Raw genomic sequence first — 17,454 nt, 5'->3', positions numbered from 1 at the left:
CAAAGAGCATCTGTCTGCTGCTGTAGCGCTGACCCTGCAGCTGGGCACCGCTGTGACAGCTCGGCTTAAGGCTGGTAATTTCATAAGCCACTGTGACCAAGTTATACATAACTGAGTGTTTTGAGCTCTCACCACAGAAATGTGTAAGGGAAATCAAAAGGCCACAAATGCTGGAAAAGTCACCTTTGGGTTACTCTGCTACAGCAGTACTGGTGTAAGCGGTAAAACACAGACAAAGCCAAAGCCTTAGTAAAAACAAATAAATACCCCAACAAAAAAACCCACATCCATAACTCAGAAAAATGTACATACAAACATCACAACAAAGTTCTTTGATTCCTGTTCTGCAGTCCCATTCCTCAGAAATGTTTTACTCTCTGTGTCATGTTTTTCTTGATATGGCTAGTAAATTAGCAGTTCAAATTTGAGATCACCTACATAATTTTCTACCCAACTAGTTAAAATGACCACTGATAAGAACACAAACTGAACCCAAGTCTCATGTAGGTAGTTGTTTATTCTATTGATTTAAACAGAGCATTTTCCTCCAGTTTCATATTAAGGTTTGAAGACCAGAAAAAACATCTTTGTGTCATCATGACAAAACACTCACCAACTGCAACTGCTTCAAGAATTTATCCAAACTCCTATGGCAACATTATTCATCCTTCTCCCTCCTTTTTAGCTGCATTTCCAACATCAAAAGTCCAAGGAGTATTTTGCCTTAGAGTACTGCAAATACCCTTCCCAAGCTGGCTTTCATTCTCGTTATTCTCTTCCCTGACCTGTTCTGCTTTGCCTGGCAAGAAGGTACAACGCTTAGAAAGACTTTAGCCCTCTCTGCACCTGCCTTTACTTCTTTTTTCTTCTCTATGTGTTTCCCTTGCTTACAGAGCTTCATGACCTGTGTTAATCAGGAGGTCACAATGGCTCCTGCTGGCCTTAAAATCTATGGATCTTGTACTGTCTGCCTCCCAGCTGCTTATCTTCCTCCTCACTCATTCTTTTGAGTCTTGCATTCTTTCTTACTGGTATTAATCTCCCCACTGATTTTTTTTTATTCCATGTCAGCAATAAATAAATAAGTAAGTAAGTAAGTAAGTAAGTAAGTAAGTAAGTAAATAAATAAATAAATAAACGAACAAACAAATAAATAAATATTTCAGTGGAAATATTAATCTGAATTTGTGGCTTTTGTTCACTGCAATGCCTTACTATTTGCACTATATCCTTTTTTACTTTAGCATGCACCATATACAGTAAGCGCTAATTCACAGCCCAGGAATGGAGAAGAGGTCTACTAAATAAAAGAAACTGAATTGTGAAAGCAGCAGAAGGGGTTGCGAGGGTGAACTGCCACTTGTGAGCAGAAGCTTTGTTACTCTGCTGCAGTTAGCATCACTAACAACTGCCATCACTAACAATCTTTGACCAGTGACAACCACTTACACTTTTATGCAAAAGTGCACTTAAAAAGTATAAATTTAAAGTGACAAAACATGATGGTGTAAGTTTTTTCTATCTCTTAATGGATCTTTACATTAAGATCAAAGGATTCCAGCAGGGAGATTAGAGAATATTCACATTTTTAAGACTTGGAGAGCAGAATCCTACATTTGTTAGTCATATTAAGCCGTATGTTGTCAAGCTAATGCCTTTCTCAAGATGCTTATATACAATTTAAAAACTGAAAAAAACCTCACTGGTAGTTTACTTTTACATACAGCATCTGTAAGAGACAATGGTTTTCATGCAGCACTTTGCATTTTTACCTCTTTGCCCAGCTTGCTCATTCAGTTTTCTGTCACTGTATCTTAGGATTGCCTCAGGTCATGTAATCACATTAATATAATGAACCAAAACATCACTGTCAAATTCTTCCCAGTTTTGTACATTAATTTTATTAGACATCTTGCAACAAAGAAAAAATGTCAAACAAACATGTAATTTAGAGGTCATTTTAACAGTCAAATACCTTTTACTTTTCAGTGGAAGCGCAGTATTTGAATGAACACTTCCTCTGAAACAATACACCTTCAGGTTTGTTTTATTACAGCAGTTGTGAGAACACTCCATTTTCTTTCTTTGTGAAACTGGCTTTACAAAATACCTGTCACTCAGCAGCTTCTACCTTTTTTGACTTCCAGGCCACTGGCACTTCCCTGTTCTTACCAGCCCATCAGGCTATGATTGCTCATGCATCCTAGGGCATAGTACTAGCTCTCTGCACATCAGACCCCTCTTACTTCTCTAAACCAACTTCTGTTTAAGACACTAATCAGATCTTAGCAGAAGAGCTCTTCTCAGTCCAAATAGCTTGCTGACATTATGTATTAACAAGAGATACTTCCCATCCTATTCACTGGAGTTAGGAGTAGCAGGTACTATTATTCCACCTCTTCTTATAATCCAAAGCATGAAACAGCAAGAGTATCACTTGAATGCAGATAACTCTTTTAACAGTCAAATGTGTTACAAATATGCTGCTAAAGCAGATACAAACGTAAAATTAAAACAAATAGAAAATCCCCCAGAGATCAGGATGAATATCTAAGATGCTGTTACCTGGAAAAATTCATGTTCTGCAAACAGGCTAATTGCATTTCCTGTCATATGCCAGCACATGCCCATCAGAGAGATTTGTCTGGAACATGAATGGAATTTTCCTGAGCACTTCCAATAGCTAAGACTCTTCTCTGAGCACCTAGCACCTACCCCCTTCTCAAATATTTTTTAATATATATATATATATATATATATATACATATATATATACATGCCACACACAGCAAAGCTGATGATGATTTTCAAGGCTGCTCATCTTGATTTTTTGCCTTACCTAACAGTTTATGTTATTACACAAACACACACTGCCATTTCTGATAGCATATGCTCAGCCACAGCAGTTCTAGATTTAGGTGTAAGAAGTGACTGTGAGTGTTGATGTCAGTCTGTTTCTGTCCTGCTCCATCAAGCATGGGCAATTATTTTAATTTTCAATTAAAACTTATAAGTTCATACCAAGCAATCAACCTGTAATATAATTCACAACGAGCATCAGTGTGTAAGTCCTATCTACTTCCCCATCTTAATCTTGCAGCACAAAATTAAATATTGGCAGTCATTCTTGCCTGCTACTAAGTACGTCTCTGTTCCTCACTTACCCAAACAGTATTTCCATCATCCCTTCTTCTAAAATTTCAAATGTTTACTTTTAAGTGATGGCAAAGAAAAAAGTATTAGCATTCAAGAAGTCTTTAGAATCCAAAATCTTTGCATCCTTTGTAGAAATCCCAGTGCTCTTCCATTGCAGAGCATGGTAGAAACTCCTCTTTATGTGCCATTACTATCTCATGGAATTGAAGAAAATGTGTCAGACTTTCCAAGGAGCTGAACTGAACAGAAGACCCTGTTGAAAATGCAAATTATTACAGAGTGTAAATTAGATTAATGGAAAGCAATTACTGGCACAATTACCTAAAAAGGTGTTTGCAGTTTGTCACAACTTTGTAAGCCTTAGTGATCCCTAAGAATCTGTAATATGCCATAGGAATCTTGTGAGGTAAGAATTGCAACATCTTACCAGTACATCTCACTCAGACCCAGTCTTTAAAGGGACAAGGGCCACACTACACCTCCAGGTGCCCAGCCTAAGAAGACAGCCATCCCAAGGTCTCAAATTATATAACAGGAAAATATAGTTGTTCGTTGGTACTGTTTAAATTTCATGTATTATGTCTACAAAGAGGTATGTTCAATGTACTTTCCCAAAATAAGAAATCTCACCGAGAACTCCCATTCTGAAATAATTATATAAAAACGTGTACACCTGCACAGAAGAAACTGCAGGACTTAACCATAGGTATTTTCAATATTTGAGTATCTGCTGGACTGAATTAACTATTGCAATGCATAAATTTAAAGCACTTTCGTCAGTACAGGAGAAATCGAATTTTTCTCACTGTTATGAATCAGTAACAAAGTAATGTCGTAAAGATCCACCAGTAAGAACTATTAGAAGACATTGATCCATAACAGCACAGATTCCAAAAAGGCATTTGGAACTGCGGATTTCAGAGTTACTTGCCTTCATGTATCTTTCACTCCCACTTTCTCCCTTTGGTATCCTTTCACAAAGTAACAGAGCTGCTGAGCTGCCACAACCAGCCCAACACAGAAAACTGCCAATGAGGGCAGAACTGTCACACATAGCATATGGTGTCAAGAGAGAGAACTCTCATGAAAGTGGAGATGGTTTCTGTTTAAAAAACCAACAAAATCCAATAACAAAACCAAAACAAAAAATAACAACACAATACCGTGTCTAAACAACATTCAAGTGTCTCAAGAAGCCAACCAGGATACATATTTCAGGATTATTAGAACAGTCAAGATAAATCCTTGTCAAAATGCAGAGAAAAACATATTTGAAGTGACATCAGTTGACCATTTAGCTTGGACTTTTTACTGGACAATCATATGTCATTCCAAGAGTATTTCTTTGTTATCACCATTTTTCATTTGCCTCACCTACACAGACACTAAAAAGCAAAATATACTCACTAAATGGACAACATCATTGGTGCCAGTGCTAAAACTAACAGTGCTATTTGCAGGTGTTAGACCTTTTAATTCTGTGTCTTGGTGACGACTTCCCTGCCATTTCCTGAGCTCCAGGAGCACATCACTCAAAGCCAATGAAGCATCAAGTTGTTATCACAAGAGAGAGGTCGGGGTCCAGAGGTGCAAACAGTCTTGTGTGTGAGGATGTGTGTTGCTCCACACACATGACACCCTCAGCAAAACTGACTCCAGTGAGGACAGGATTGTATTTGGTATCTTACAAGCTCAGTGCATGTTCAGTACACATAACACAGTATATACTGAAACAAAATGTATGATCTGATGTCTGGAATATATTTAAGTATCACTGACTGCAACAAAGAGGGGGAGGCTGCACACAAGACCCATGCGAAAAGTTACATCACAGCACTCCTCACACTTATGAAGCAGCAGTCAGTCACACCAGAGAAGCCAACTTATACACTCATTTAGAAATGATGTTTTAAAGGGTACAAGGAACACTCATTTAGAAGTGATGTTTTAAAGGGTACAAAGAATGCTTGGATAAAAAAAAAAAATCACAAAATAGCTTTAAAGACAATTTCACGTAAAAACTATCTTAAAGTAGGCCTGGGATTTTTATTTTTTTAAATAAAATAAGCTAGCAGAAATTGAGATTGATTGTTTTCATTAATGCTGAGCATACAGTGGCAAGATAGGCATGACTTCAACCTGCTCTTGTTTGTTGATAAATGCTTTTTTGTTAATTTAACATCCTTTATTAACAGATAATAATTGGAGAAAAGATGCTATTTCTTACTTTGGAAATGCTCTTCTCTGTACTGCAATAATTTAACTTACTGACTAAAAATTCTCAACTCAAATGTGAAGTCTAAGAGAGATAAGAATAAGATCTATTGAAGTAACTTTTTTCAGCAGCAGCTAACAGCTTTCTTTGTTGATTCCTTTGTGTCAAATTTATGTTTTACCTATTGGACGAACATTTTGTTGATTAAACATCACTATTCCACCATAAATACTTTACCAGAATGAACAATTAACATATCTAATCTGTATATTCTCAACTTTTCAGTCAACATCTAACAAAGTCACAGTGATTTATACATCCAAAAAGCTACCTTCCTCAGTTCTGACACCGGTATTTGGTAACAAAGTTTCTATATCCACAGACAGTAATTTCTCCCCAGTAGGTATGAATCAGCATTTTGGTCCTTGTGTTTCTTTCTCTGACACCAAGGATTAACATCCTTTGCAATTTTCTTTCTCAAGTCCTTCTCTCCTTTCTCTCTCCCTTTGCTACTATATTTAATCTTCTGACACCCACTTTGATGTTTTCTTCCTGCACTTTGCTGACTGTTAACTCTAATCCTATTAAAGAAGACTGGCAATTTAGAGGCCATAAGCAGCCAATAAAGGTTCCTATACTGTTATCCAAAACTCAGTGCCTCAGGTACAGAAATGAACTTAGTAAATTTAGACACACAGGCAGGGTCTTCCTCTGCTTTTTCCACCCTTTTCTGTCAGCTTCTGTCCTATTCTGTCAGTTTTCTATCATCTTCATGAACTGTAAGATAAAGTATCAATATCAGAATGAGGGTTTTTTTTCCCATGAATATGGGGAATACCTGATGTCTCAACAGTTTTTCCATCCTGTTTATCCCTTCTGTCTTTGAAGACTTCTATTTTAGTCTTACAGTTTTGAAACTACTCTAAATGTTTTCAAATTGTGTTTCCATTTCGTTGCATCTCTACTACAGTCTGCTGTGGCTGCTTAGAATCTGAAAACTGTACTTAAGGAGAATTAATCGTTAATGGTGCAACTACATGAATTTCAGACCATAATCTCCAGTTGCATAAAGGTTAGTCAGTGAAGATAAAATTATTACTTCAGTGCAGAAGTAACAATTTCTGATAATTAAAATAGCTCCTGAAAGATCAGGTCTTAAAAATCTCACTAGTATCAACCTTATTTTTCCCAAACAAGAAAGTACAGGGATTATCCAAAAACATAATTATTTTATAAACTATCTTACTGGTGTAAATTACCTGTAAAAGAATTCAAATGCTCTTGTAGTTTAGGCAACATATTTTAGTAAATTTACAAGTATCAGTAAATCCAGTTTAAATGCTTCCATAAAACAGATAATGATTATTAGCAGATCTGAGGGAAAGATGAACTGATTGGCAGTATCTGGCAAAGTCACAGGAGATGTTATTCTTCTGACTCAAAAAGATCTGGTTCAGCACAGCTAGTCTAGACACAGGCTACAGATGCATAAGCAAACAGAAGAGAACAACACACTAAAAGGTGACAGCATTTGATCTAGAGTGCTACAGCGGAATATTAATAGAACAAAAATCTGTCTTAAGTGCTTTCAAGTTTCAGCCCTATCTGCACTCCCCTCAAGAACTGAGAGAAGATCAGTCACAATCCTGAGTTTCCAACAGGCCTTGTCTATTCAGACCAAGTAAAGCCTCAGAAATGACAGCCAGCACTTCACATAAATAACATTTTTGGGCCTTCTAAATCTTTAAAAAAAAGGCTGCTACTAGATTTAGGCACAATAATTCTGCCCATGCTGAATTATTTTGAAAATAACTTTAATAACAGTTATTTTGAAAATAACTTTACTTTCACTTTTCTTAAGTGTTCCTATTACCTACTACGCTGAACCTGGACACTAGAACCTGGATTAATACCTGAAATGTACTAAGCTGAAAAGTTTACCGGAGTAGTTCAACATGGTACTGGTTCATTACATTCGACAATTATTGAGGATGAAGAAGAAATCTCAGTTAGAGGAATATGAGCTTTTGGCCACTTTAGTCTGAAACTAAAGCTTACCTATGCCTTATTTACCTTTAACCCAGGTAAGTAGTGGCTTGGTACATATAGCTCTTTTTCTCTCCTAAGATTAGAACATATCAATGGTTCCCATAACAAACATATCAAGAACTTATTTTACTTAATATTTTCCTGAGGCTTGAGTGAAAGTATCTAACTACCTTTAGTATTCTTCAGGTTTTTTAAAATTTGTATTCATGATCTATCAAACAGAAAGAAAAGCTGGTCAAAACCTGGTATTTTGGAGTAAGAGATGTGTGTGGACAGATTGCCATTTTAAGACCAGAACTTTAACCGACAAAATGAAATGTTTTCCCAGTAATTTAAAATTCTTTCCCTCTAAAGGCATTCACTTTTCTTCCCACAGTTCTTGATTCACTTCACATGATATAGACATCAATTCTTTCTTTCTCTTGTAAATCCATAGCCTCTGTCCTTACAAACCAATCAGTAAGGAGACATCTTTTTCTAATGAACTGATCAATCACGTCAGTTAGACACCTAAAGTTAAGGTAGTGTCCACCCATTACAAGACACAGACCAGCAGAGATTTTGACTAATTGTGATCCTTTGTGTCCATCTCCATGACAATGTTGAAAGTACCTTTCCCTAAGAATTCCCAAAAATTCTCCAAGAATCTATCAAGCGGCCTAAATCATGCACATTGCATCATTTGCAATGGTAATTATGAATCTTTGAAAAAAAAAATCAGAGGTTATTTATAGAGCTGTAATAATAAGTACAAAATTTCAGTTCGGAAGCTTCTTAATGGACAATAATGACCAGATAATTCATAAAACAGCTATAACAGCTCCAGAAGGACATAGAGCACCTCCTGACAGTACCTTAGCCTATGGTTTTTTTCTTCACATATCAGGAATGATTCATCGCGGATGATCTATAGATTCTGCTCATCATCTACCCATCTACCTATAACTAAAATTTGTATAATAGTAATGTAGAATTTAATTCATATTTTCACAATTCATTATTTTACTTCATTCCTTCTAAACAAAATGGTATATTTGAGAAAGAAATATTTATCTCTCCACTCAATAAAAGACAGTATTCCTTGGAAGTTCATGTTCTCTTTATATCCTCCAGTGACATTGGCAAAAACAACATCACAACGCAGAAAAAAATATTAGGCATTTAGAATCATTCTTTCAAAGTACTGCACAACATTGGCCTTTCTTGTTGAACTGTGTCTGCATGGGAAAAGGACTTACACGTATGATTAGAGACCAAGTATTCATGCCTTTTATTCTAAAGCGTCAGTTTCAAGGTTCACGCTGAAATCTCAAATTGCTTTATGTTTCATATGGTAGAAAGCATTATTGCCACAAGTGAACCCAAAGATGATACGCTTTTTCAAGAGACACAGTTAATAGTTCATGTGTTTCTAAATGTCTGAAAAATGTACAATAGAAATATTGCTTTATAGCTTTCTTTAGAACATTACCCAGATAAGTGATATGAATATATCATTTCCATTAACCCGCCTACATCATGATCTTATACAGTAACTGTTTTTTGTCTTCTCCTATGTATTCTGGGGTATATGGCTGTTACACAGTAACAAATGCTTAGTATGTGATACATTCTGAATTACTGTTTCTCAGGGACCTCGATTGGTGCATCAAGATATTGTTACATTATTCACTTAACAATGTAGCAAAGTCAAGTCCACCTTTCGATAGACTCTCAGAGAAACAAAATGACAATTTAAATCTTAGTAGCTCTTTTTTCGCTATGGATGTAAAATGCTTTTTTCCCTAAAAGGTGAGAGAGGTATAATTGACATACATTTTAATACTAAGCGAGAATTGTGCACATCCTCCCATAGAAGAACCTATCTTCAAGAATGAATTTATAAAAAAATAAAATAAAATAAGTACTTCTAAAATAAAACAAAATAGTTAGTTTCATTTTTCTCACAAAAATTATATTTACACAGTTGTCCAGATGACCTTTCAGTTTCCCAATTAAGTGAATCCCTCTATTTAAATACCAATATTACATAATTTTTGCTCAACATTAACAAAGGCCAAAGATTGCTTAAAAAATAATTGTAGGAGACTGTTTCTTGGTATGACTGACTAGAAGGGTTCCCAGCATATGAAGCTTTCTTTTTAACCTATTATGATATTGTAGACTTGATTATATAATGATTCACTTCTATACTCACTTGAAAGGAAAATGGTTCACTAAAATTATTTCTAACAATTTTAGAACACCTGAAATTAATATGCCAAGATAGTGCAATAAAAATTCCAGCTCCAAACCTGGGTAATTAAAACTTTAAAATTCTTGCAGTTTATAGCAGACTGAAATGCAGGTTGGAAGTGCACAAAAGGTAAATTATAAATCAAGTTTCAGTTCAGGTCAGAATAGTCCTTTAAAAAACCAACATCTCCTTTTTTTCATGCACTGGAAAAATCTACAGTGGCTATGATTTGTTTGTTGAGTTTTACACACAACCTCAGAACAACTTCTAGAGCCTTCTCCTACACTATTATCACATGGTGATTGAAAGACCAATTTGGTTGTTTTGTTTTTTTAAAGCTTAGTTGTAACTTTGTTAAAAGTGATTCCTGGAAAAAAAAAAAAAGCCAAAAATGTGATAAAATGTGAACACTTCCCAAGTTAAAATCACCGGGTAATCTCCTAAATATTTTCACCTCATATTACCAATGTGATGTCAAAATAGTTTTGCCTATCTAAAACAAAGCAGCAGGTGAAGCCAGTGCCTTTTGAGGTTTGACGTGTATCACAGTGCCTTACATTTATTTCTTTCGTAAGTAAGACAAGAAAAGACGTGTTCCAGGAAGATAATCTATAACAGTTCTGTTTGTCTCAGTCTTTTCACAGTCTCCCTGGGACCACCAAAGCAGATGTTACAGTGCACCTGATGAATTAAAAAAGATGGGTCAGTTATCAAAGGATTTTTTTTACCACTTGTTTCGCCAAGTAGAAAGGCCTGAAAGCCAATGTTCAAAGCACTCGACTAGCAGTCAAATTTAAGTACCATCAGCTGGACTTCTCAGGTTTCTGTATCAAAAAAAAGGGGTAAAAGTTTTAACAAGAAGTTTCCAACTAGATAGATATTGGGGACAAATTCATCACGAGCACGGTTAAGTATAGGAATACCCATCCCTGGAAATATACAGAATTTCATTGGACAAGGCATCAAGAAATCTTATCTAATTTGGACACTGGTTCTACTTCGAACAGAAGGTTGAACTAAAGACCTCCAAAGATCCCACTGAACCTATGTTTGCCTATGATTCTGTGCAATCACATTATTATCTGGTTTCTTCTGCAGTAATTTTCCAAGATCAGAAAAATCTGGCTTACAGATAAGAAATATAGACATTAGATACTTAGAATAGGCTTCCATGGCATGCAGTCCCTGATAATTGTTTCTTCCCCTGCCTCCTCCACCTACCCATAATTTTTGGCCCTCTGAAAAGTGATTTTTGTTTGACTCTTGATGGTCACATAGCTCAAGTCTGAATCAATCATGTGACATTTTACCTCCTACATTTACCTCCTTCTGCTGATAGTCAAATAACAGCAGGTAGAGGATTTTGGAAAGTAAGATGAAGGAAGCGTATACCTAAGACACGGTATGCAGTTACTGGAAAATACAGCTTTGTAAATTCTGCAGACAGAACTGTACACTTTTTTGTGAGGTATGTAAGCACGTAAAGCAAATGCTGGAACTTTACAGCACTGGAAAGTACCTTCAAGTATTTTGTCTGTAAGCCAGAAAGAGGAGAGAACACTGTAATAGCTGCACCTTGAAATACCCCAGGGACTGAAAAATATTACAGACAGACATTTTTGGCTACAATCTCACTTTTCTTCCAAAGTACGAAGTGACAACGACCATACATGCTACAAGACCATTATTTTGGCAAGCAGAATATAAATAGTAGCCATATTTGAGAAAATTTCAATGTGGCTGTTAATTTGTTCAGCAGAGAAACATAACTCCTATAAACCATAATCTCTGTTACTTTTCAATTAATATTAAAGAGCAGTTCAATCTGGGATTTTTGACATAAATAAGTAGCAATCTATTTTTTGTAACTTTGAAGAGCACCTTCCTCCAAATACTCTGCCCTGGCATTTAAGACACTAAGACTGTTTGCTTTTGTTTTTTTTTTTAAAAAAAAAAAAAAAAAAAAAAAAAAAAAAAAAAGAGAGAGAGAGCTAACAAAGTATTTTCTGCAGAGGTTTCTCAGCTTAATTCTTTGCAAGGTAGCTGCAGGGCTTATGTACAAAAGATTAAGAACTGCTTTAAAACATGGATACACTTTTAGTTTGCAACGACCAACAAAGACCAGATTCACTTCTGTTTTCTGTCTTACTGCCTCCCACAGCAGACCTGACTCGGCAATATTACCCACACCAGTGTAGCGTTATCTGGCACTGGGGTTTGAACTGATCACTCTAACTTTGCACTGTGGTCAGTCAGGGTCATCTCCTTGTAGTGTAATCACAGGCAGTAAAGGCAAAATATCAGATCAAGTGCAATAGCCACTATTCAAGTCATACAAGTACTACAGATAGGGTTTAATGAGCAATCAATGTATAACTGCAATACTGAAAATCCAAAGTTACAAGCTCGGTCAAATACACAAAGGTCAGAGCATCTTCAGGAGCACTTCCACACTTCCACACCACCCCTTAAATTAGATTACACAAGATTATTTAGCCATGCTTATGTATCCTACTTCTCCATATAAATCCCAAAGATATTTCTCTACTATTTTTTGAGACATTTAATTGAGTACTAAAAATTATATGAAATTTTGTCAACTACACCAAAATAGCAAAAGGTTTCTTCTTTGGACACAGGAGAGTCAACCATATAGAGCTCTGAAAAGCATTGCTATTGGGTCATTTAGATCAACCCAAAACCTCAGCAGCATCATCATTTTTCCCCAGCTCTTCATCCCTCCCACACACAAATCAATTCCATGCCACCTCTTTTTTTTTTCCTATCATATCTCTTGCATAGCCCTTGCATCTACCATTAAGTTTTTCTGACTGCTATAAAAACACTTACTCATAAATTCCCTGGCAACAGCTGCTTCTCCTTCAGCACACAGCTCTCACAACTTGTGTTCGTCGCAAGGATGTGGTGTTTGGCTGCGTATTACTAAGGTCAAAGCTCCTAAGAGGCTGAGCAATGGAACCACTACCACCAGGACTCTGATAGTGCTGGTGTCCCTTCTGATAAAATTCTTTGCTGAGAGCATGAAAAGATACTTTTGTTTGAAGAACAAGAAGTATCACTTAACACTGATGGTTTAATGCACAGAGAAGTTATGCTTTTTATTTTTCTTTATTTGTCTCTCTGCATTTTCACTTAGCCTTATACCACCTAACACATGTAAAGGCAGACTTTCCTTTGCTCCTTTAACAGCACAACAGTTGCTGCTGTAAGATGACTGGGGCTTGTTTTTTGTTTGTTTTTTTAATCTATATCTTCCTTGGAAAAATTACAACAGGCATCACAAAACTCTAACTTGAAAACCAGAGTACTAAATGTATGTGTTTCATTGCTTGTCTCAAGGAAAACAGAAACATACCATATCACATACAATCATAGCACAACTTTCTTACTTGCTTTCAAGCATTCCTACTGCGTTCCATTGAAAAGTTAATATTCCATACCTGGAATAACACCAACATAAACCTTTCAAAACAGCTTATGGTTCAACCATTAAGAAATCATTTGGATTCCCTTGAAAAAGCTCTTCTTCCATAAAACTTTGGGACTTTTCATGAACTGGAGGTGAACAAGAGCTGTTTTAATCTTTGCAGGTGGCTAATGGTTACTAAAGGCAGTAAGGGATTGCCTAAGCACAAGAATTGGACTAGTCAAGCTGTTTTCCAAAGGCTGTCTTCCTGAAATAGCAATCTGCAAAATGAATGTGCATATCACACTTACTGTAACAAATGAATAAGCTTTTCTTTTATGCCACTTTGCTGGAATTTCAATGTGAAATATTTAACACCAACATTTGCACTGCAACTTACATCTGTTCTTCAGCTGACATCTGATTCTGAATCCTTGTTATTCTTGGTCATTTTTAACAAACATGGTGTCATTACAAGTATCATGAAACACAGAGAAATTCTAAGCCATATATTAACTGTTTCTTCTGTTTTCCTCTATACAGTCTAAAAGTACTGCTTATTTGCTTAATGTTTACTTTTCACTCAGGTTTGAATACAGTAATTCTTACTAAAGACTCAAAGAAGATACACACACTGAAATTCAGCTGGGATTTAGATGACCAATACCAAAATTGTAATCACTAATGCTTCTATTAAATTGGTCTGGGACTGCTTGACTTCTTGTGCTCTTCAAGTTTTTTGCACTAACGCCCCTAAGGTAGCTAGAAGTCTGATGCTATATAAACCTTGAAGCACCTTATTAATCTCAACCAAGCTGAAAAACTAGATTATTTCTTATGCTGGCCACCACAAAACAGCAAATCCTTCTCTTCTTGCCAAGGGGCCTTAATTAGGTAGAGGTTCCTAGGACATGTTTCCTAAACTTGGCTGTACAAAAAGTTCATTGGTAGCTGCTTCAATCTATTACAAGATGCCTAGATGCAGCCACTGCATGTATCATTTTCTCCCACTTCTCCATGCTCTTCATGGCTCAGTGAAACACTGGGCCAAGGAATGGGAAGCTACAAGGAAAGTGAAGAAGGGGTATTTAAAATAATAGTATTCTCCTCCAAAATCGCTCAAATTCCCAGGCCCCAGTTTTCTTTTTTAACATTGCTCTGGGATCCCCAGAAAAAAAAAATCATTAATACAGTAAGAAAAAAAGAAGTTTGGTTCACTCAAAAGCAGAAAAAACTTCTACTATATAATACACACAGGCCCTAAGTATATTAGAAAGATAAAAGAGTGCCTGGGAATGTCTCCAGGCAAGCGGTAGGGAATAGTTCACATCCACACCATTATATTTTCCTCTGCTTTTAAGCAGGCTGGCTGCAAGCAAAATGCCTGTTAGAAGCACTTGGAACAAGTTAACTCATGAACTGAGCTTGGAAACCATTTCAGGGTTGCCCAAAGACTAGAAGTGTACTCACAAAAAAACCAGTGCAGATTAATCTTCTTCTGCAACAATTTAAGACATTGTTTTATGTCCTACATATCTGGCCATGGAGTATCTGAAATGGAACTGAAACTGAGAACACTTTGACTTTCCCTCCCTCAACTTCTTGCCTAAGACTAATGGTTAGGCAGTGGTTACTGTCATCTTAAATCACATGTCACAAAAAACTTCCTTAAGTACTCTTTTCCAGATGACCCCGGACTACTTGGGAGAAACACTGATTTTCAGACTGATTTTTGCTTGTCAGGAGTAGTTTTAACAAATTGATTTCTCTGTTCTAGAACTTACAATGTTTATAATAACTTTTTCACAATACAAGTAATTCAGAAGAACTTGTGAAATTTTCAAAGGCCTATCAAAAAGTTTGGAAACTAAATCCAGTTCTAAGTCACACCTGGCAAGGCAAAATAAACTCATCATCTGGAAGCTCTCAGCCTGAAGTAAATACCAGTAGAACACAGTAGTTTGAATATCAAGTTATCAAGTTATCTTTTAACTTACTTTCAGTATGTTAAAAATTACCAACTCTGTTATCCCAGTTCACATCAAGTGCAGTGTCTTATCAAGTTAACAGAACCAATCCCAAAAGCCCAAAAATTTTATGGACTCCAAGTACAACTGGTTGTCAAAGGGACTTGTGTTTCTCTGAGACTACATTGCTTATCAAAACTAGACTGAAGTTCTAAAGTTTGCTAGGCAATTCTGAAAAAATTGTTCAGTGTCATTCTGTCATATCAATGCACCTTCTATCTTTTGACTATTTATTTTTAGAGAAGAAAATATCCTCCTAGTTATTAGTGTTGCCTAGGCATACTAGGATTTTCCATCACACATATAATTCAATATGATTTGAAGATGTGTATGAGATTAAAGTTTATGCTAATGTATCTGAGTTTGCAAAAGAGTAAAAAATTTTAAAATAGCTTACTCAGACCTTCACTTTATAGTAAATATTTTAATATAAAATGTTACATAATTTTTTTACATAGCAACCAAATCATACTCTCTTCACACAACAATTTATGGAAGAAGTGTACATTTTTTAGCCTTCATATACAAGTTCTGGCACTATTTACATTTCAAGATCTGTGATAACCATATAGCCCAGAAAAAAAATCTGAAGAAAGCAATAGAGGAATGTTGCACTTTAAGTACTTCAGAAATCACTTTCTGCTGCTTTCAGTTATGAAGAATATTAGATTTTAAGTGGTACATACCCAAAGAGTTTCCTTTCTGTGTTGGTAACTCCAGGTCACTGGAAACTGACACTTCACCAACACTAAATTTTGACAATTCTGTCCCAAGATATGTAACCTGTAAAAAGAAATCTAGATAGGTAACTGAGTGTTTTAATTAGTGTTTTTTGGGTTTTTTTTCTCATAAGCATAGGAACTTCATTTTTCTTTTAAGCCTAGTTTATACACTTGCAACCTAATCTGCATCTGTCAAGATCAAGGAGAAATTATGCTAATTTGAATTCTAATTGGAAAATAAAAAATCCCAAGCATCATACAGCCCATCTGTAATGCCCTTTAAACTCTCCCAGTGTTTTTGCAACAGTTGTACATGACACCCTGATATTTCAGTAAGTTTGCTCCTTTTTATTCCAACTACCTTACAGCTTTCTCTATCAGTCTTAATAATCTTTAAAGCTACTCTTCCAAACCCCTGCTAGCTTAAGTGTGAGGATTCCATATTCTTCCAACACTCATGACTAGTTCTTCATGGTACAGCTACAGCTACACAGCCCTTCCTTTGCTGCTCATTCATTAAAAGAAAGAAGACATTTAAAATTTAGGCTTGTACCCTCTTTTGCTTTACAAAGAGTAAGGATATCTAGATTAGTGAAATTTGTTATAGCCATACATTATTGCTAACTTCAGGAATCAAATCAGGTCTACCTTATTCCACACGTAATTCCGTGTCACGGAAATACCACGTCCTAGTAGATCTTTAACCCATTGAACTGGATTCTGTAGTATTTGTCCTTTACTGGTTCTGATCTTGCCATTCTTTAAGAGTGTAGCTTTATGACTAAATTCCTAAAAAAGAGTAAGAAATAATTTCACGAATTAACAAATATGCAATAAGATCTTTGAAACATGAAAAGTGCCAAGGAAAAATACAGCTGAAAAGTTGCAGATACTTCTGTTTTTCTCTGAGAAAAAGTTACATAATTTAATGCCATTATCAAAGACTGTATAAAATAAGACAATTTATTCCACCAGAATAATATGTTTTAGCCAATCAGAGGACAAATCTCCCTTATGTGTATTTGTCAGAACCGTATTTGAATCTTAGCTCCTCTTACACGTAACAAGGCCTTGAAAAAATTAATTTGCAATACTGAACTCAGGCACTTACACAAGGCAAATCTTTACAAGAAACTGCTACACGAGGTACACATATGTCAGAGAGAAGTTTCAGCAGCCATTCAAACATGAACCATATTTGCACAAATATTTCTTTTATATCAAGGGATATCACTTACATGCTTTAGGAGGACACCTAAAGCTTCCTGACAGTCTTAACTTATGCAAAATTAAGTATGAATGAACTTATTGTTAATGCCTCCTTCATAATGATAATACAGTCCAGTTCTGCAAACATTTATGCCTCTCCAGAAGCAAATTATAGTTGTTCACAGTTGAGTAAGTAATGGTTTTGTCATATTGGCCACAGTTGGACTAACACAGCTAAATAATGCAGCAATTAGCTCCTGACCAACTCTGTTAGAAATTGGTAAGGTCACTTGTCATTCATAAGGTTAAACAATCCAAGTAAGAGAATGATGCACCAGCAAATACTGAACCATCTCCTAACATACCCACTGGCTTGGGGTTGCTTTAAGAATTAAATTAAGGTAATTAACACA

At 35.9% G+C, this 17,454-nt stretch overlaps 1 protein-coding gene across 1 annotated transcript in view; it reads right to left on the bottom strand.

Moving 5' to 3' along the window:
• Positions 1–1,195: 1,195 nt before the first annotated feature.
• ANKRD31 (ankyrin repeat domain 31) overlaps positions 1,196–17,454 on the bottom strand; it is a 67,411-nt gene continuing 51,152 nt past the window's right edge. The window contains exons 22-24 of the mRNA XM_033086207.1: positions 16,481–16,621; positions 15,797–15,893; positions 1,196–3,409 (exon numbers count right to left, since the gene is read on the bottom strand). Coding sequence (XP_032942098.1) covers positions 3,258–3,409; positions 15,797–15,893; positions 16,481–16,621 — 390 coding nt within the window. The 3' untranslated portion in view covers positions 1,196–3,257. The remainder of the gene's footprint in view (positions 3,410–15,796; positions 15,894–16,480; positions 16,622–17,454) is intronic.

The sequence above is a fragment of the Catharus ustulatus genome, chromosome Z (genome assembly GCF_009819885.2).
Source record: "Catharus ustulatus isolate bCatUst1 chromosome Z, bCatUst1.pri.v2, whole genome shotgun sequence".
NCBI classification, from domain to species: Eukaryota; Metazoa; Chordata; class Aves; order Passeriformes; family Turdidae; genus Catharus; species Catharus ustulatus.
Note: the sequence above shows the minus strand (reverse complement) of the source record. Positions and strands in the feature narration are given on the sequence as shown.